The sequence below is a fragment of the Schistocerca cancellata genome, chromosome 3, assembly GCF_023864275.1.
Source record: "Schistocerca cancellata isolate TAMUIC-IGC-003103 chromosome 3, iqSchCanc2.1, whole genome shotgun sequence".
Lineage (NCBI taxonomy): Eukaryota > Metazoa > Arthropoda > Insecta > Orthoptera > Acrididae > Schistocerca > Schistocerca cancellata.
The window spans coordinates 560,194,368-560,216,259 of record NC_064628.1 but is presented as its reverse complement, the minus strand read 5'-3'; the positions used below and the strand labels follow the sequence as shown (position 1 = coordinate 560,216,259).

The window sequence follows — 21,892 nt, the reverse complement described above, 5'->3', positions numbered from 1 at the left end:
CTGAAGCGCCTAGAACCGCTCGGCCACCCCGGCCAGCCGAAGTGAGGACACTTCAGATTATATATGGTGATCCATACAGGGGATTGGGTCGCTAAGGTAACAACAACAACAACAACAACACAAAGATTCACTACACAAACATTGTGATCAAAAGTATCCAGACACCCATTAGTGGACATTAATATGGGGTGTGTCCACGATTCGCCATTAAGATTGCCTGAATTCTAATAAGGACAACTTCAATGAGATGTCTGTCTGTGGACGGGCGGCACCCCATTTTTCCTATAGAGACGAAACCAGAGTAACTATTTATGTTCGGCACAGGGGTCGAGAGCGAAGTCAAGGTTCTAACTCAACGCAAAGATGTGCCAGTGGATTCAGGTCTGGAATCTGGGACGACTTATCTGCTTCAGGAATGTACTGTCCACAAACCACTGTGTCACAGATACTGCTTTGTGACAAGGTACATTGTCATGCTAACATAATCATCATCTCAGAACTGTACCTCTACTGCTCACAGTACGTAACGCTACAAAATACGTTCATACCCTTCCAAATTTAGCGGTGTCTCAAGCGCTCAGCCACACCACAACAGCGGAAAACACCCCAAAACTGTAAAACCACCTCTAAATTCCTCTATTAACACTACACACGATGACAGGTAACGTTCTCCAGATATCCGACAATCCAAAGCCATCGGACTGCAACAGGGTATAGCGTGATTCATAATTCATATCACTCGTTTAGAGTCATCCAATGTCCACTGGCGTCGCTCTCTACACCGCCTAAAACGTCACTTAGTATTGACAACAGAAATGTTAGGTCATGTGGAACTGCTCCACCTGTGCACCCCACTCTTTTTAACTTCCCAGCTGGGCTACTAGTTGCACTTTAGAACACAAGAGTGATTCCTTCCGCTGATTTCATACCGTTTTACAACCACTCTCCGTAATGCTCGACGCTCCATCAGCAAATGAGGTCTGCCCGGCGTTGGTTTAACTGTGGTTGTCCCTTTGCGTTTCCACTTTACAGTCACATCATCTTAAGTCATCTTCGACAGCTTTAGAATATTTCAGATGCCCCTGATGGATCTGTTACTAAGGTAACATCCAATAGGCACTCCATGTTCGAAATCACTGAGATCTCCTGACCGACCTACTCCGCTGTAACTGCTATGTGTTTACAGTACTTCCCGCTTCTTTCTATACTACTGGATCTGCCTCCAGTGACATCTAGTGACCAACGCCATATTACATAGTTGGTTAATCAGCAAAACTTATTAGATAATTTAACTACGAAGTCTTTCGCCCGATTTCCTTTGTTAAATGTTCCGGGTGCACTTCTTGCCGACATTGTCATTATCACTTAAACAACTGACTGTCGAACGAGTAAGTGAACCACACTGACGTGGCACTACAGCTACACCTATACGGTTCCGTTACTTGTCAGTTGCTTACCTGACAATGAGAGTGGTGGGTACTCTCGAAAGGTCTGACTTTATTACAGAATTAACATGGCGAGTGTACCAAGAAAATACACTAGGACATTTATTAGATAGTTATCCTTGAAATAGTATTCACAGTTTGTGAAGGAAGTGTGCCAACGTGGAATAACAAACCGTCCCACTTACGGTCTGACCCTATCCCTGGAATATCGGAGTCATTAAGGCCGTGCGACTTAGCTTTTTTTCGTTTTGCTCATGTCATTTAATACATCTTTACCGAACCGTAACAAAATAGAAGTAAAGTTGTTCATTGTGAGGTTGTAACAGCCCACTTCCCTTTAGAAAATTAATCTGCCAATGTAAGTTCCTTTTTAATAAACATGTTTCAGACCACAACTTCTTTCCTATAAATAAAACGTATTTCTCGTAACCAATAAAACTTGCTTTTATACTGATATTAAAGAATACTTTCTGTTAATGGCTATTTTTGGTTACAGCTGAAGGTTTTATTTAGCTACGGAGTATGGTCACCACACGTCGAACCAAACCTCGAAGGTGCCTTCCTCACAGAGTCTTCAGTCCAGACGCTCATCGACGGTCGTTTCCATAGAGTGCCCGTCATGACTGGAGTCACTTCCGGAGAGATTGGTTCGTACTTAAATGTTACAACGGCAATCTACGTTACTTCAGTGTGAGACAAGTGCACAGGTTATTGAATCGGTTTCTCTACTAGTATCTAGCAGCTTAAACGACGGCCATTCACTCACCTCTCCTATCTCAGTTATTGAACAATGGATTGTGTGCTGCAGAATGACTGGTTTTACATGTTGCGGATCTAACGCATGTATGTTGTTGGAGAATTAATTGTGCGGCTAGAACGGCCACTATCCATACAGTGTCTGAAGGAAAACCAGCAAGACTGGTCCTGTTGCTAAGGAACTATCAACCGTCTTGAATTAACGAGCTATTGTTTTTCGAACTTAACGCTGTTAGGTATTTAACCTCAGTTAACCCTTTGGCAATGGATGCAATGAATGGGTAGTTTACTACATACATATTCTTGGACTCAGCCGAAAAACATATACGGGATCTGACTCAGGAGAACGAAGCTGACTCAGTGATTGCCTGCTTACTAAATAAAAGACACTTCGGAAAGCTTTAGCCGATTCCGCAAGACTATACCTTCTACACAGAATGAAAATAGAAACTTGGGGCGAAACTAAAAATTTCCGTCGGCGCCAGGTGTAAACGGCCGATCCCTGTTGTTCCCATTGGTGTTCGCTCCGGTGCAGTTAGGGTGTTTGTTAGACAATGTGCGACCATTCAAGGTGAAAAAAAGCCGTTTTTCGCCACCTGTTTCAACAGCTGCAATTCAGCCAGATGCATGCTGCGCGGCTTTGTTTACAGTAGCAGCCTCAACGATGGATCGACAACATTACATGACCTACGATTTCGCAAAGCCGCTGTAGTAAATGCAGTAACAGTAGACCTTGTAAAGTAACCTAAATTTATGTTCAAAATTTTTCAAAGTTTATAAAACATAGAATTATGTGAGAAAGTTCTGATTCCAACAGTATTCTCGTATTGGGAGAAGCCACGACCTCTGGGAAACGACATCAAGCAACATACCTTAATGAAGATACGTAATGCAATAAATGTTAATAGATGTAAGTTGATCATTAATCCTCATTTTGTAAAAGAAACTGACTGATGTTATCTCAGGTTTAATAGTTTTCGATCAGTAAAATAATGTGGATGTAGTTATGAAAGGGATCCGCTATGTGTTTTCCTTTTGGCAAGCAAGCTTACCATGGGACGCCGAGCCGTGTGCACTAGGTAAAAATACACAGATGCGTAGGCCTGTTTGGTAGGCAAAGGGTGCTGACGCCCGTCTGGTTCCGTCCTAACTTCAATAATGTTGAGAATTTAAAATTAGTGCGGCCAGCCATAATATCGTAAGTGGTAACATCAGATGACGGGAAAAATCGTCTGTATTATTTGAGTTGCGGAGTCCTAGATTTTCCATGCTAAAATTAATGGCAATACTGAGTTGCTGAGTATGGCTACCAAGAGTACAACGGCGTCTGCGAGCAGAAGGCCTTGTTCTAATAATGGTCACGACATCAGCAACCTCATCTCAATAGCAGCATCTCAACATATACCTTCTCAAAGCAAGGCAGTTCTTATATTTGTTAACCTTTTCAATAATCGTCAGAGAGTTCGCATAGTATTTCAAAATATGTCATGCAGTCTCCAAAATTGGAGTAATTCAAGTTAATTGCCTTTAAATTATTATTTACCTTAACAAGTATACCGTTTCCTCTGTTCAAGTAAATATAAGTGATAAGTTTGCGTCTACAAATGTTTTTCAGAAATTCATGTTTACGGCAAAAGCTTGCCGTCATAAACAGCGTAAGAATACGATGTTGAAAGCTCCCTTTGAACTTAAGCACTATTAATAATTTTTTGACCATTTTTCTTATTTAAATTTGCTGAGAATATTTACCAGTTAAAGTAAATTTTCTTGACCGAATTTTCTGAACTAGTTGATAACTCGATAGCTTTTTTAACCACATTGAGCAATAGAGTTTTACATTGGTAGCGAGTGTGCTACAGTTAAATTAAAGGTAGTTTATCTATCTTGTGTTTGAGATAGCAAACATACATAAGAGACAGCAAGTTTGCAGTGTGTGATTCGGGTTCTGTTAGCTTCCTCCAAGACAGCAAAAGATATGTCACTTAGTACAATCCTATCAATGAATATGCCAACGAGCTCCCAGGTGCCTTATCTACTGTTTATCGTAGTTTAATTTAAGCTACAGTTACACAAAATGAAATAGGCCTAGTGGGCCTCACTGTATCATATGTACTCTACTTCTGTCATGATGTTTCTCATATTTGTAGATGTTTCTCTTGTATTGGTGGCTTACTTCACAGGAATGGAAGAAAGCTCGTTTTCATTACGTAAAACTACTGCTATTAAACTTGTGTTCTAAGACTTCTCATCGATGCGTCGATGAACAGTCGGCATTGAACAGGACGTGCCTCGTATTCAACACCTACGCCAGACTAATTGAGTCTTCGCAGAATGTGAAGTTTTTCTCAGATTTAAAACATGCTCAAATTCTTTATTTTTAGTGTTAAATGTTGTAACTTTCACGGAGCTATTTAGATGCTTTCACTGTTGTAACTGCGACGCCATAACCTCTGCCTTATTTTTTTGGAAGTTCTAGATACCTGATGAGATGATTGAGCCCCACTTGTGTCATTTTGTGATTCGAGGTGGGATCTGCTTTTATATTGAATGTTTGATGGAATATATTAATGTGACTCTGTATTGAAGTAATGAAATCACTATCCACCAAAGCAGTGACAAAACAGTATATTCTGTTACAAAATTAAAGTGGTATATCAATGAACTTAGTTTATTAAACGAATGAATTAAAAACGATTTGTTACATATAACAGGAGAAGTTTAACAGTCATTGGCAATAATAAGTTAATGCCTTGGCAAACCTAGACAAGGGAAATGGATTGTGATTCAAATGAACGCATATCAGGATAAAACAATTATATTCACGTAAGTCATACTTCAAAGGCTGAAAGTTACTATATAAAGATAGAAAACATTACAGAAGGGTATCCGTTTGCATCTGTGGTTGGAGCTGAAAGCGTGATGAACCTCTAACTTCGAACAAATCTTCAAACTGGAGACTTAAGTTACTGAACATCATTAAAAATGACAGCCTTCCTTACAGTTCACCTCGCTGTTGTGGCTGGATGTCACCAGACCCGTAATCGGAAGGGAGACATCGAAGCAATTCAGAGGCGGGCAGCCAGATTTGTTACCGGTAGGTTCGAACAACACGTAAGTGTTACAGTGATGCTTTGAGAACACAAATGGGAATCCTTGGAGAGATGGCAACGTTATTTTCGAGAAGCACTACAAGAGAAAATTTGAAGAACTTGCTTTTGAAGCTGACTGCCGAACGACTCTACTGCCGCCAACATACATCGCGCGTAAGGATCTCGAAGATAAGATAAATTAGGTCTCGTGCGGAGGCATACAGACAGTCGTGTTTCCATCACTCTGTTTGCGAGTGGAACAGGAGAGGAACTGACAAGTAGTGGTACAGGGTACACTCCGCCACGCTCCGTACGGTGGCTTCTGGAGTATCTCTGTAGCTGTAGATGTAGATGTAGATATCTAGAATGAGCCTTAGAATTTCCCTTTTCTGATTTTCTAAGTTTCCTAGGGTGTTCAAGCTCTGACATTCCACGCCTCGACTCACAGAAGGTCATCATTTCATTGGTTATTCAATCTTTTTCACGTCTTCACCTACACTTGGGCAGTCCTCTCCCTGAGATCTGAATGGGGATTGGGGGACTAATCTGGATTCCTTTGCGAGTGGGGAGATCATCATGACACTTTTTCAATTACAGATCACATGTTCTGTAGATACATTTTATGTGATTTTAATACAGTGGTTTCCATTGCCTTGTACATCCTCATGCCGTTGATCATTGCAGATTCTTCGGCTTTTAGGGGCAGTTCCCACCCCAAGGACTGGAGAGTGTCCAGCTGATACTGATCTTCGGCCGGACATGGCTGCTTGTTCTTTTCCAGAGGTTGCCCGTCAGTCTGCAAGATCCGGGCAGTCGCAGAGGGTGGGCTTACTGGTAGTTGGGAGCTCCAACGTCAGGCGCGTAATGGGGCCCCTTAGGGATACGGCAGCAAGAGAGGGCAAGAAAACTGATGTGCACTCCGTGTGCATACCGGGGGGAGTCATTCCAGATGTGGAAAGGGTCCTTCCGGATGCCATGAAGGGTACACCCATCTGCAGGTAGTCGCTCATGTCGGCATCAATGATGTGTGTCGCTATGGATCGGAGGAAATTCTCTTTGGCTTCCGGCGGCTATCTGATTTGGTGAAGACTGCCAGTCTCGCTAGCGGGATGAAAGCAGAGCTCACCATCTGCAGCATCGTCGACAGGACTGACTGCGGACCTTTGGTACAGAGCCGAGTGGAGGGTCTGAATCAGAGGCTGAGACGGTTCTGCGACCGTGTGGGCTGCAGATTCCTCGACTTGCGCCATAGGGTGGTGGGGTTTCGGGTTCCGCTGGATAGTTCAGGAGTCCACTACACGCAGCAGGTGGCTACGCGGGTAGCAGGGGTTGTGTGGCGTGGACTGGGCGGTTTTTTAGGTTAGATGGCCTCGGGCAAGTACAAAAAGGGCAACAGCCTCAAAGGGTGCGGGGATAAGTCAGGAAATGCGGGGACGAAGCAGCAATCGGTATTGTAATTGTAAACTGTCGAAGCTACATTGGTAAAGTACCGGAACTTCAAGCGCTGATATAAAGCACCGAAGCTGAAATCGTTATAGGTACGGAAAGCTGGCTGAAGCCAGAGATAAATTTTTACAAAGGCACTGACGGTGTTTAGAAAGGATAGCTTGCATGCAACCGGTGGTGGCGTGTTTGACGCTGTTAGTAGTAGTTTATCCTGTAGTGAAGTAGAAGTGGATAGCTCCTGAGAATTATTATGGGTGGAGGTTACACTCAACAATCGAGCTAGGTTACTAATTGGCCCCTTTTACCGACCTCCCGACTCAGCAGCATTAGTGGCAGAACAACTGAGAGAAAATCTGGAATACATTTCACATAAATTTTCTCAGCATGTTATAGTCTTAGGTGGAGATTTCAATTTACCATATATAGACTGGGACACTCAGATGTTTAGGACGGGTGGTAGGGACAGAGCATCGAGTGGCATTATACTGAGTGCACTATCCGAAAATTACCTCGAGCAATTAAACAGAGAACCGACTCGTGGAGGTAACATCTTGGACCTACTGATAGCAGACCCGAACTTTTCGACTCTGTAAGCGCAGAACAGGGACTCAGTGATCATAAGGCCGTTTCAGCATCCCTGAATATGGAAGTAAATAGGAATATAAAAAAGGGAGGAAGGTTTATATGTTTAGCAAGAGTAATAGAAGGCAGATTTCAGACTACCTAACAGATCAAAACGAAAATTTCTGTTCCGACACTGACAATGTTGAGTGTTTATGGAAAAAGTTCAAGGCAATCGTAAAATGCGTTTTAGACAGGTACGTGCCGAGTAAAACTGTGAGGGACGGGAAAAACCCACCGTGGTTCAACAACAAAGTTAGGAAACTACTGCGAAAGCAAAGAGAGCTTCACTGCAAGTTTAAACGCAACCAAAACCTCTCAGACAAACAGAAGCTAAACGATGTCAAAGTTAGCATAAAGAGGGCTATGCGTGAAGCGTTCAGTGAATTCGAAAGTAAAATTCTATGTACCAACTTGACAGAAAATCCTAGGAAGTTCTGGTCTTACGTTAAATCAGTAAGTGGCTCGAAACAGCATATCCACACACTCCGGGATGATGATGTCATTGAAACAGAGGATGACACGCGTAAAGCTGCAATATTAAACACCTTTTTCCAAAGCTGTTTCACAGAGGAAGACCGCACTGCAGTTCGTTCTCTAAATCCTCGCACAAACGAAAAAATGGCTGACATCGAAATAAGCGTCCAAGGAATAGAAAAGCAACTGGAATCACTCAACAAAGGAAAGTCCACTGCACCTGACGGGATACCAATTCGATTCTACACAGAGTACGCAAAAGAACTTGCGCCCCCCCCCCCCCCCTTCTAACAGCCGTGTACCACAAGTCTCCAGAGGAACGGAAGGTTCCAGTAGATTGGAAAAGAGCACAGGCAGTCCCAGTCTTCAAGAAAGGTCGTCGGGCAGATGCGCAAAACTATAGACCTATAGCTCTGACGTCGATCTGTTGCAGAATTTTAGAACATGTTTTTTGCTCGAGTATCATGTCGTTTCTGGAAACCCAGAATCTACTCTGTAGGAATCAACATGGATTCCGGAAACAGCGATCGTGTGAGACCCAACTCGCTTTATTTGTTCATGAGACCCAGAAAATATTAGATACAGGCTCCCAGGTAGATGCCAATTTCCTCGACTTCCGGAAGGCGTTCGATACAGTTCCGCACTGTCACCTGATAAACAAAGTAAGAGCCTACAGAATATCAGACCGGCTGTGTGGCTGGATTGAAGAGTTTTTAGCAAACAGAACACAGCACGTTGTTCTCAATGGAGAGACGTCTACAGACGTTAAAGTAACCTCTGGCGTGCCACAGAGGAGTGTTATGGGACCATTGCTTTTCACAATATATATAAATGACCTAGTAGATAGTGTCGGAAGTTCCATGCGGCTTTTCGCGGATGATGCTGTAGTATACAGAGAATTTGCAGCATTAGAAAATTGTAGCGAAATGCAGGAACACCTGCAGCGGATAGGCACTTGGTGCAGGGAGTGGCAACTGACCCTTAACATAGACAAATGTAATGTATTGCGAATACATAGAAAGAAGGATTCTTTATTGTATTATTACATGATAGCGGAACAAACACTGGTAGCAGTTACTTCTGTAAAATATCTGGGAGCATGCGTACGGAACGATTTGAAGTGGAATGATCATATAAAATTAATTGTTGGTAAGGCAGGTACTAGGTTGATATTCATTGGGAGAGTCCTTAGAAAATGTAGTCCATCAACAAAGGAGGTGGCTTACAAAACACTCGTTCGACCTGTACTTGAGTATTGCTCATCAGTGTGGGATCCGTACCAGATAGGGTTGACGGAGAAGATAGAGAAGATCCAAAGAAGAGCGGTGCGTTTTGTCACAGGGTTATTTGGTAAGCGTGATAGCGTTACGGAGGTGTTTAGCAAACTCAAGTGGCAGACTCTGCGAGAGAATCGCTCTGCATCGCGGTGTGCTTGCTGTCCAGGTTTTCAGAGGGTGCGTTTTTGGATGAGGTATCGAATATATTGCTTCCCCCTACTTATACCTCCTGAGGAGATCACGAATGTAAAATAAGTGAGATTCGAACGCGCACGGAGGCTTTCCGGCAGTCGTTCTTCCCGCGAACCATACGCGACTGTAACAGAAAAGGGAGGTAATGACAGTGGCACGTAAAGTGCCCCCCGCCACACACCGTTGGGTGGCTTGCGGAGTATACATGTAGATGTAGAGCGTCCTGAACCTCTGTCCGCTCCTCCGCCCTCTTTGACAAGGCTGTTGGCAGAATGAGTGTGATTACTTATGCCGGCAGTCTTCGGCCATCAATGCTGATTATTAATCAACATTTAACTAGTGCCATGTTTTCATTACTAATCATAGACGCTACTCTAGACCAAGGGGTATGTGGTTATTCTAGCCACTGTTTGTGGCTATGAGTTGTATTGTTTGTAACTCTTCTTCGTTACATTCTTTACTTGGTGGGATATCACTTAGTCTTTGTAAGATGTGTCATAGGCCACCAATTTTTTTATTTTGTGGGTGGTTGGACGTGGCATGTACAGTCGTATCTCTGGTTGTCGGCTTTCTACAAATACGTAGCTCATTTAATTTCCGTATCATTTTGTATGTAGAACAGCGTTATTTTCCTTCCGACGAAGAACCAGAAAACATTTTTAAGAAACAACTCACTTGCTGCCATGAGTAGATCAATTTAGATTCAACGTGTCACAACGTAAAGGAACCCTGCAATGCCGAAAAAAGTCTAGCACTAAATGTGGAGATTAACTGCTCCTTGTCAATGTGACAACTCGCTATTCCTTTATATCCTTTTTTAACTTCGTCAGTCTTCTGACTGGCTTGATGCGGCCCGCCACGAATTCCTCTACCGTGCCAAACTCTTCATCTCAGAGTAGCACTTCTAACCTACATTCTCAGTTATTTGCTGGATGTATTCCAACCTCTGTCTTCCTCTACAGTTTTTACCCACTGCAACTCCTTCTAATACCATGGAAGTTATTCTCTGCCGTCTTAATAGATGCCCGACCAACCTGTCCCTTCTTCTTATCAGTGTTTTCCATATACTCCTTTCCTCTCCGATTCTGCGCAGAATCTCCTAATCCCTTACTTTATCACGCCGCCTAATTTTCAACATTCGTCTGTAGCACCACATCTCAAATGCTTCGATTCTCTTCTGTACCCGTTTTCCCACAGTCCATGTTTCACTACCATACAATGCTGTACTCTAAAGATACATTTTTAGAAATTTCTTCCTCATAGTAAGACCTACGTTTGATACTGGTAGACTTATCTGGCCAGGTATGCAGTTTTTGACAGTGCTAGTCTACTTTTTATGTCCTCCTTGCTCCGTCCGCCATGGGTTAGTCTGCTGCCTAGGTAGTTTAATTCCTTAACTTTATCTTCTACTTTATGACTAATTCTGATGTTAATTTTCTCGCTGTTCTCATTTCAGTCACTTCTCATTACTTTTGTTTTTCTTCGATTTACTCTCAGTCCATATTATGTTATCATTAGACGGTTCATTCCATTCAGCAGCTCATATAATTCTTCTTCACTTTCACTCGCGATAGCAATGTCATCAGCGAATCGTATTATTGATATCATTTCACCTTTAATTTTAATTCCACTCTTGAACCTTTCTTTTATTATCTCATTGCGTCTTCGGTGTATAGATTGAACATTATGGGCGAAAGGTTACATCCCTGTCTTATCCGCTTTTCAATTCGAGCGTTTCGTTCTTTATCTTCCACTCTTATTTTTTCCCTCTTGGCACTTGTACTTATTGTTTGTTACCCTTCTTTCCTTACGGCGCACGTCTATTTTTCTCAGAATTTCAAACGTCACCTTTGCCTATCGTGGAATGCTTTTTCCAGATCGAAAAATCCTATGAAAAAAAATGGTTCAAATGGCTCTGAGCACTATGGGACTTAACAGCTGTGGTCATTAGTCCCCTAGAACTTAGAACTACTTAAACCTAACTAACCTAAGGACATCACAAACATCCATGTCCGAGGCAGGATTCGAAAATCCTATGAACGTTCTTCATTTTTCCTTAGTCTTTCTTCCATTGTCAACAGCAACGTCAGAATTGCATCTCTCGTGCCTTTACCTTTCCTAAAGCCAAACTGATTGTCATCTAAAACATCCTCAATTTTCCTTTCCATTCGCCTGTATATTGTTCTTCTCAGCAACTTGGATGCATAAGGAGAATTTTAGTATGGTTAAATCTGTACCGTTGTCTTACTGGAAACACTTATCTATCGTTGTCCGACAGGTTTCCAAATACTGAACAACACAGAGAAAATCGAGATACTCAACAGCCAATTCGTCGAGTCGGTGGCACCCTGTTTGCATCTTTCAACTGTAGAGCAGCAACAGGAAGCAGCTCTCAAGCTGAGGGAATTCTACTTTGGCAACGATACTATCTCTACGGACGATGGTGAATCTCTTGTGAACGTAAGTAATCCAGAACCTTTTTTCTCAATTTGTATGGAAGTCTCCCAAGTCGAATGCTAGTTCATTGATAAAGGATGCCTTGCCTACTTTCTATGTAGTGCGTTTAGGTTCCTTCTACAAGTACGCTGTCTCGATTTGTTTCATTTTGTATAAGGTTTTATTTCTTGAGAGACATTTTAATATTGTATTCACCAGTTAATGCTAATACTAAACAGTTATAAAAAGTTATGACCTGGAACAGTTTTAGAAACGTACAATTACAATTAATTTCGCGATTGATATCACTCTCCAATTAACATTTCGGTTTTAGCTCGTCGAAAAGTACAACATCCATTCACTTCTGTTTCTATTTAGAGTTGTGACGTAAATTCACGTTGAGTTAACGTGAGGACACCTATGATCTATATACATTCTTCTGCATATAGCGTAACTTTTCAGATTACATTTATTGAAGACTAGTTATTTGTCCGTGGCTTCGCTTGCGCACTCATACGTTACATACATTTCACACTTATATACAGGCTGGTCAGGAACAGCCTGAAAAGGTTGTAAGGGCATTGCAGGGTAGTTTGTGCAGAGGGATAATCGTTCAGAAAAAAATTCGATATGTTGCTCCATATGCGAGTTAATTAGCATTGAAGTTACCCAATTAAGCGCTCAAATTCAAGGAAAAAAGGAAGGAAGATTGGGCTTAACACCCTGTCGACATCGAGGTCGTTAGAGACTCAGCATCAGCTCAGTTGCGGATTTCCTTCTAACCATGTCTTGTTACAGGAAAGGTCATTTCCAGACGTTTCTGCATGTCGCTCCATCTCATAGTCAACTGCATCCTTTGCAGTAGTAGGGGTATCTGACTCCCACATACTGAGTCATGTGTATACCAAATTTGGTTCCAGATGTTTCTGAGTTTCGCTTTTATGTCACACCTTTCCATTCCAAATCAGTCGTAAGGCTGCTAGAGGTGTCTTGATTTTCACCACTAAGTCTAGCGACCCCAAAAGTTGCGGATTTGAAACCAGTATCCGTCAGCATCTCTTCTCACTACCACCTCACCTCTGGGCTTGCTTACGGTATATTTCCCCCAAAAATATTTTTATACAGATAATTTTGCAAACAATGGGATGGATACACAAAATATCTTTGCATTTGTTCCAGAGGTTCCGGAGTTAATTTTCTATGACATCCATCCACCCTCATATTTACGGGTGGTTAGGTGTTTCTTACCCCTACATAAACTTTCGCAGGCATGTGCACTACAACTCATCAGAGTTTCTTATCGAATGAATGGTATCGGAGCTCACGAAAGACGAAAAAAGAAACAACAAGTATTAATATTTATATATTAGATATAAGTCAAGATTAGGATTTTATATAGGAAAACGCATTTCGAAGGATCAGGCGTTAAATGAATCGTCCTTTTCTTTAGGATTCGTTCAAAACTGGACTGGTGGTTTCTATCGGGTTCGTTCGGAACTGGAGTGTTGGTTGTCAATCGTGTGTATATTATAGTCATGCCTTTAGTCTTATCAGTCGTATGTGACTCACAGGGGAACGGTCCGATCTGACATGTCGAAAATTGCCCTAAAAATTTATATACAGGAAGAATACAGCAGTAGAAACACACTGTCAAAATGTTGGCTACTAAGACACATTGCAAGTATTTGTTACAAGTGGGAGAAATGTATACCCTTGTTTTACAGCGCATGCGCAACACGGTGGTCAAAATCCTACATTTGATTGATGGCACGTTAGTTGGTTGGTTGATTGATTTGGGGAGGGGACCAAACAGCGCGGCCATCAGTCCCTAAGATTACGGAAGGATGGGGAAGGAAGTCGGCAGTGCCCCTTCAAAAGAACCATACCGGCATTCGCTGAAGCGATTTTGGGAAATCACGGAAAACCTAAATCAGGATGGCCAGACGCGGGTTTGAATCGTCGTCCTCACGAATGCGAGTCCAGTGTGCTAACCACTGCGCCATCTCGCTCGGTGGACGCAATTGTAATTTGTAAACCGAATTTAAGTTTTTGTTGATAGTTTGGCACAATTGTACACAGTTACTATTCACTAGAAATCACAACTCGTTTAAATGTTCATAATAATTAGCAGTGGTCGCTAATAGCATCTGTCTTTGTCGAGGTTCCAGAACTTCGCAGCAACTTGGAATCCAATTAATGTTTCCAGTCTTGCAAAGATGAAATAGGAAAATCCTGGTGTGCAATCGAAATCGGCTACTTCTCCTGAAGATCTACATATTGGTTATTTATTAGTTAATTTCTTGAACATACTCTCGAATGTTGTCGATATTTCTGTTGTGAAAATACAAATATTAGAAAATACGGGAAATTACTCAGATGATTCTGTTAATTGTAGCCCGAAATATGATTGCTGCGCTAATGAAAGTCCAGAACAGAAATAGACTACCTTCCAATCCGAAAGTAAGTACTTCCAGTAATAGTTTCCAGTGACGAAATAAAAGAGGTAATTTTTTGTTGAATAGGGCGGGGAGGAAATTTTTAAACTTAAGAAGTTTGCATAGCCAGCTACATTTCGTAAAAACTGAACATTAATTCTATAAATGAAAGAAAGATATACAAAAACTACGAAATATCCAACAAAATGAAACTCGCAAAGGTACGAAATAAAAACCTTTCGAAAGATTTAGAACTGCTCGTGAGCACCAGTGCACTGTTACAAAGGAGATACACGAGAGTGGGGGCTCTGAATCACAGTTGATATGAACATTTCAGGTCAGTTCGACCTCGTTAAACAGATTCAGGAATTTATACGAAAAGGAAGTCCCAAATTACGATTGTTACCTTAAGTAAACATGAAGATATGTCATTAATAGGTAATACTACAGAAAAATTAGTAGCTGTTTGGAAAACGAAGCTGCTTCTTATCCCCAAAAATGCTGTGTGTAAAGCCAATCAGTCACGTTCCGCATAAGAACTGAGTACAGACAGCACTTCATCATTTCGAGCAGAAGAAAAAGAAAAAATTATCAGTCGCCTGTGCAGTCCACGAATGCTATGACACATTCGTATACAACAATGTCAGTGGTATCGATGGATTACTGTTTCGCAGTTTTATATCTGTCTCCAGGAACATCAAGGTTAATTAGGGGAAAAATGGAAAAAAAGACTGTTTACTTGGAAAAATCTTGTAATATACGTGGAAAAATCTTAAAAAAACGAGAGAATAATGTTACATCCGGAACGTCTTCTTACCATTTGCAGAAAATAGTTCATTGCTTTTGTTTGGCTCTTGGCCTGTACATAATATCACATCGGTCTTTAGAATGATGGTGAAGAGATTCAGTCTCCCAATGAATTAATTTTTCGACATTATAATGCATTTTTCAGAAAATTTTAAGACAATTTCCGATAGCTATTTGTCATTTCACGTTTATCAGAGGAACAGTATTGTTAAACTTCAGTCATATCTGGATTGTGAATTTGCATCCCTGCATTCGTCGAATTCGATCAATGTACGCAGAACAATCTGCAGAACAACGGCCATGACGATTTCTTGCCCCATTCCAGTTCTGTATAAATAAAGCTAGTAATTACCCTGAAGTCCCTGACTCCATTAATGTTTTTTTCAGGGGTGCCTAGTGTAGGAAAATGTTTGTTTTGTCATCCAATAGACACGTCACATTTTTGCGAAGATAACAGGGAATAAGAAAGAAAGCGTTTCATTGTCAGTAAAATATACATTATTTAAAAATTATCATAAGAACTGTGCTACTGGAACAGTTATAAAATAATTAACGTCAACAAATTGAAGTCTTGCAAGACGTCTGCAAGTTAACGTTATACACTGCCTCGATCTTCTTTCCGTTCTGCAGCAGTCCAGCTGTCTATATGAAGTGCAAGTTATACAAAAAATTAGTGATTTGAGGCATGTTCGGTATGGTTTATATGCTTCAATTTGTGATTTGCGTGCTTGCACTTTGAACTTCGCACTACAAGGCGCTACGTTCACATGCCACGGCTGCCTCTGCTTATTCGCTGAACGCGCGCTGGATAGGAAGGGCCGTACAAATCGCCGTTGTAAATGGTTCTTCGTGAGACAAAAGTGAGTATCTTTAACATTTCTTAAATACTTGTAGCTAAAATTTTGACAGTGCTTTTCTTTCAGTGTACTCTTCCTGTGTGAAAAATTTCTTGGTAGCTTTCGACATGTCGCATTGGACCATTCCTCTGTCAGTGTTCCTCATACTAGATGCTCCAACATTTCCATAAACGCTGCTTCCCGAGCGGGAAGGCATGCCGATCGCCGGCACGAATCCACCCGGAGGATTAGTGTCGAAGTCCGGTGTGCCGGCCAGCCTATGGATGGTTTTTAAGGCGCTTTTCCATCGACCTCGGCGAATGTCGGCTGGTTCCCCTTACTCCGCCTCAGTTACACTATGTCGGCGATTGCTGCGCGAAAGTCTCCACGTACACGATAATTACTCTACCACGCAATCATTTGGGGCTACACTCATCTGGTATGAGACATTCCCCTGGGCGGAGGGGGGAGGGGGGGTGGGTTCCACTGAGGGCCGAACCACACAATAACCCTGAATTCGGTATGGGACGGCGGTGGGGTGGGTGGACTGCTGTGGCCTGTTATGGTGTTGTGAACAACTAAGGGCTATGGCGGGACGAAACATCTCCGTCGTTTCTAGGTACCCGGTTTAATAGACAATACACACAATCTTCGAAACGTAGTACAGAGTACACAGTGTTTCTGCAGTTCACTAGTTCTCTTCACTTTTTCAGCATTTATCCGTTGCCTGGATGTTTCTTGAACAAATTTATTGTTACAGCATCATGATTGGTAGCTCAAGTCTCAGTACAAACGGAGATGACGGCGTGTCAGGTCTGTTATGTAAACCTCCGGTTAATACCAAAACGCAGATATCAAACTTTTTTTTTTTTTCTGGACAGTATCTCAAGCTTCGAAATTTAGTTCAGACTTCGTCGGACTTTAGTTACACAAATAGTAAAATAATTTTGGTTGTTAATAACACGCAAACGTGGTCTAAGTAAGTATAGTTAGGGACGAGACAGGAATTGGGAAGAATGAAAAACGATAACACTGCAATGGATTTCAGACAGTGAAATAAACAGATTCCTCTAAAATTGCAAGAACTTACCTTCCGAACAGACCAAGATACACTTACCTACATGTGAAGATTCGAATTAACGTACTGTGCGTAAACGGTCACTTATGCCACAATTAACCATGTCCAGCATAGTTATGCATTTGGATATTAGCCAAATGAAGTTAAATAGGAAACTAAAATAAGAAATACACAAACAGAGACGCAATAGTATGAAGTGTTAGTCTAAGACAGAATTCTTTAGAAAGAATTTCAGTCTGGTGTCAGTGGGTTTCATACCACGGGAAATACTTCAAAGACTTTTCAGAGAGCGTCAAATTCCAAAGATAATATTATGGCCGATGAACTAAATGAGATAACTATTGTTCAGTACCTTCTCTGCCGAACATGTTCGCAGCCTTAATACATCAAAGAGAACAAAGAAAGGTTACAAAATTATTGGTTGACAATTATGTTCCGAAATAGCAAACCACTCGTGACGGAATTCAAATTTTGTCTGTTACTGAAGAAAAGAATTAGGGAAAATCGATCTGAATGTTATTTAGAAGAACCCTTGACAGTAAAACTGCAATTTGTTTGCGTTATAGTATCGTGTGAGAATACAATACAAGGAGAGATCTTAAACACAAGGTTTAAAAAAATTAAACATCAATAATAAATGTAAAAAAGGAGGTTAAGCTTAACATAGATAAAAGGAAGCAGTTGTTTGTAGTAATATCCTTTAGAGGATAAAACTTTAAAGGCCTACACAAAGACTGTTTGATGCTGGAAGCTGAACTGATGTAATTGTTTATAATTAAAGTTGTGTGGGAAACAGTATGTTTTGATTAATGCGGCGATGAAACGAGAAAAAAATGGAAAAGATACACTCCTGGAAATGGAAAAAAGAACACATTGACACCGGTGTGTCAGACCCACCATACTTGCTCCGGACACTGCGAGAGGGCTGTACAAGCAATGATCACACGCACGGCACAGCTGACACACCAGGAACCGCGGTGTTGGCCGTCGAATGGCGCTAGCTGCGCAGCATTTGTGCACCGCCGCCGTCAGTGTCAACCAGTTTGCCGTGGCATACGGAGCTCCATCGCAGTCTTTAACACTGGTAGCAAGCCGCGACAGCGTGGACGTGAACCGTATGTGCAGTTGACGGACTTTGAGCGAGGGCGTATAGTGGGCATGCGGGAGGCCGGGTGGACGTACCGCCGAATTGCTCAACACGTGGGGCGTGAGGTCTCCACTGTACATCGATGTTGTCGCCAGTGGTCGGCGGAAGGTGCACGTGCCCGTCGACCTGGGACCGGACCGCAGCGACGCACGGATGCACGCCAAGACCGTAGGATCCTACGCAGTGCCGTAGGGGACCGCACCGCCACTTCCCAGCAAATTAGGGACACTGTTGCTCCTGGGGTATCGGCGAGGACCATTCGCAACCGTCTCCATGAAGCTGGGCTACGGTCCCGCACACCGTTAGGCCGTCTTCCGCTCACGCCCCAACATCGTGCAGCCCGCCTCCAGTGGTGTCGCGACAGGCGTGAATGGAGGGACGAATGGAGACGTGTCGTCTTCAGCGATGAGAGTCGCTTCTGCCTTGGTGCCAATGATGGTCGTATGCGTGTTTGGCGCCGTGCAGGTGAGCGCCACAATCAGGACTGCATACGACCGAGGCACACAGGGCCAACACCCGGCATCATGGTGTGGGGAGCGATCTCCTACACTGGCCGTACACCACTGGTGATCGTCGAGGGGACACTGAATAGTGCACGGTACATCCAAACCGTCATCGAACCCATCGTTCTACCATTCCTAGACCGGCAAAGGAACTTGCTGTTCCAACAGGACAATGCACGTCCGCATGTATCCCGTGCCACCCAACGTGCTCTAGAAGGTGTAAGTCAACTACCCTGGCCAGCAAGATCTCCGGATCTGTCTCCCATTGAGCATGTTTGGGACTGGATGAAGCGTCGTCTCACGCGGTCTGCACGTCCAGCACGAACGCTGGTCCAACTGAGGCGCCAGGTGGAAATGGCATGGCAAGCCGTTCCACAGGACTACATCCAGCATCTCTACGATCGTCTCCATGGGAGAATAGCAGCCTGCATTGCTGCGAAAGGTGGATATACACTGTACTAGTGCCGACATTGTGCATGCTCTGTTGCCTGTGTCTATGTGCCTGTGGTTCTGTCAGTGTGATCATGTGATGTATCTGACCCCAGGAATGTGTCAATAAAGTTTCCCCTTCCTGGGTCAATGAATTCACGGTGTTCTTATTTCAATTTCCAGGAGTATATATCTAGCACTGGAGAAACATGTATTGACTGAGTGGAAAGTTAATGTAGGGAGTAATTATTGAAGTCAGTTGTTGAATAAATGTTTGATCGATAAACTTTGTAAGAGGTGGAGTCTGTTAGTGGGAAATATGTTTATCCATTTACGTTTTGGAAGAGCAAACCGATGATCGTTACCTAAGAAGCAGTACAAGAAGCTGTTACAGAACAAATCAAATTGCTAAATTGAGCCGATAGAATAGGATTGCTTAATTCCCAAAAAAGGACCATACTTTATAAAAGTAATTTTTTCTTACTTTTTTTATTCATATAATGGTTGGTACAGTCATCTTTGAAACTAGTGTGATATATCACAGTTCGATCCATATATTATGAAACTACAGTAACAATCAACAGCCAAATCATATTTTTTCTTACAGTTCGACAACGACATGAGGTCTTTCGAGCCAACAGACACGCTGGTGAGGACAGTGGCCGAGCTGAGTGACACACCAGTGTTCTATTATGTATTCGACTACCGCGGGGATATCGTCGAATCTACGCAGTGGGGTGAGTACAAAGAAAATAACGCACTTAACATAAACGTATCTCTTTCCTGTCAAAGCAGTGTCATAGAATTAATATTTGCTAAAAGTGAGAGCAGTCACACTCATCTTTAAAATCCGCCCAAAAGCTAAAATCAGTTTTCTTACATAGTATAACGGCGCCGCAGAGTGGCAGTAAACACCAACACCATTACCAGCTAGGATGGCCACTTCTGCCCCTGAGTTGCTTGTGTAGGATCTGTGGGTAGCGGTCTATCACTACCGCAGCAAGAGCGGAATGAGAAACGCTCACTCAATAACAATATCGTTTATTAAGCGCATTCCATAAAGATAAATCGATGTTGGCGCCAAGGAACCAGGCGGCGTGCTGCCTCAGCATGAAATGACTGACAGTGTGCGTGACCTTGCTGGCGCTGGACAGCTGTCTGTTTTGTAGCGGTGTAGAGAGACAGCTGAGTGGCGTACACTGCATTGGGCTTGAGGGGGGGGGGGGGGGGATACACAAGGCCGTGCAGATGCTCCATGATGCCATGATGTACCCAAGGCCGCTGCAGTCGGCCAGACTATCAGATGACGACACTCAGGGAAACGCCTCCTGTCAGTGGCATGAGTTCGACGTCCGAAGTCTCGCTGGCAGCCCGAAGACCATCGACATTGCACAGTTCATTACACTTCTCAGTGAGATCTCAACGGCTTCGCCAAACGTTGGACTGAGGACTCCTGTGAAGATTATCATGACGATGGTGCAATTCCAAAGTCCAAACACGAGTGCTGCTAATGGCTGAGCGGGAGGCACACATGTATTAGGCGGTCCTGGGTGTGTTGTGACAGGAGTCTGCTTCCCATCACGTAGATGGCAACTGAGGAAAAGCGGCGTCGCGCCACGGTATAGAGTAACCCAGGCCACAGCCGCAGTAGACTGCTGTGTTCCAGAGTGCTCCTCCAATACTGCTTTAGCACCCAGCTCCAGCATTTCGTCAGTGGCGATCACGCACATTCCTTGGTTGGTTGCAACGTCCTGCCTGCGGCTGATGCCGCGACAATATTCGGAAGTCGACATATTACTAGTCAGTAGGGAATACAAATTAACGGTCGTGTTGATTTATTTAGTCGCAAAAGGAGGAACTATACTGATCAGCCGGAATATTGTGATCATCTACCTAATAGCAGGCACGCCCACCTTCGGCACGCATAACAGCGTGGAAGCAATGAGGCCTTGGTACGACGCTGAAGGGAGCTCGGACCACATCTGCACACATAAGTCACTTAAGTCCCGCTACTTCCGGGGAGAGGCGACGATGGGCTCAGACGCACATTCAACCACATCTCAGATGCGTTCGATCGTGTTCAGATCAGGTGAGTTAGGGGGCTATAAAATCAACTGAAACTCAACAATGTGTTCCTTGAACCACTCCATCACACACCTGGCGTTGTGACATGGCACAACATTTGTTGAAAGATGCCACTGCCGTCGGGACTCTTGATGGTAATGAAGGGGTGCAGGTGGACTGCAACCAGTGTACGATACTCCTTGGCCGTGATGGTGCCCTGCACGAGTTCCACCGGACCCACGGATACCCAAGTAAACGTTCTCCAGAGCATAATGGAGCCGCCGCCAGCTTCTCTCCTTCCCACAGTACAGGCGTCAAGGAGCTGTTCCCCTGGAGGACGACGGATCCGCGCCCTCCCATCGGCATGATGAAGAAGATATCGGGATTTATCAGGCCATGCAACGCTCTGCCACTACGCCAACGTCCAGTGCCGATGGTCACGAGCACATTTCAATCGTAGTTGCCTACGTTGTGCTGTTAATATTTGCACCTGCATGGGTCATCGGCTGCGGAGGTCCATCGTTATTAGAAGTGTTCGCTGCACTGTGTTCAGACACACTCGTACTCTGCTCAGCATTAAAGTCTGATGTTAGTTCCGCCACGGTTCGCCGCCTGTCCTGTTTTACCAGTCTGCCCAGCCTAAGACGTTCGACATCTGTAACGAGGGGTGACAGCCCAATCGCACGACGTTGGACGTGTTTTCAGCTAGGTTTCGCCACGTGTTGTAGGCACTCACCACAGCATTCCTTGAACACCCGACAAGTCGTTCAGTTTCCGAAATACTCGTGTCGAGCCTCCGGATTTTCACAATCTGCTCTCGGTCAAACTCAGATAGATCACGCGCCTTCCCCGTT

General features: G+C 43.3%; 1 protein-coding gene across 1 annotated transcript in view; it reads left to right on the top strand.

The window, feature by feature from the left end:
* Window positions 1–21,892, top strand: part of LOC126175409 (juvenile hormone esterase-like) — a 114,103-nt gene that overhangs the window by 73,925 nt on the left and 18,286 nt on the right. Inside the window, exons 6-8 of the mRNA XM_049922204.1 lie at window positions 1,942–2,092; window positions 11,582–11,763; window positions 19,582–19,711. Of these exons, the coding sequence (XP_049778161.1) occupies window positions 1,942–2,092; window positions 11,582–11,763; window positions 19,582–19,711 (463 nt within the window). The remainder of the gene's footprint in view (window positions 1–1,941; window positions 2,093–11,581; window positions 11,764–19,581; window positions 19,712–21,892) is intronic.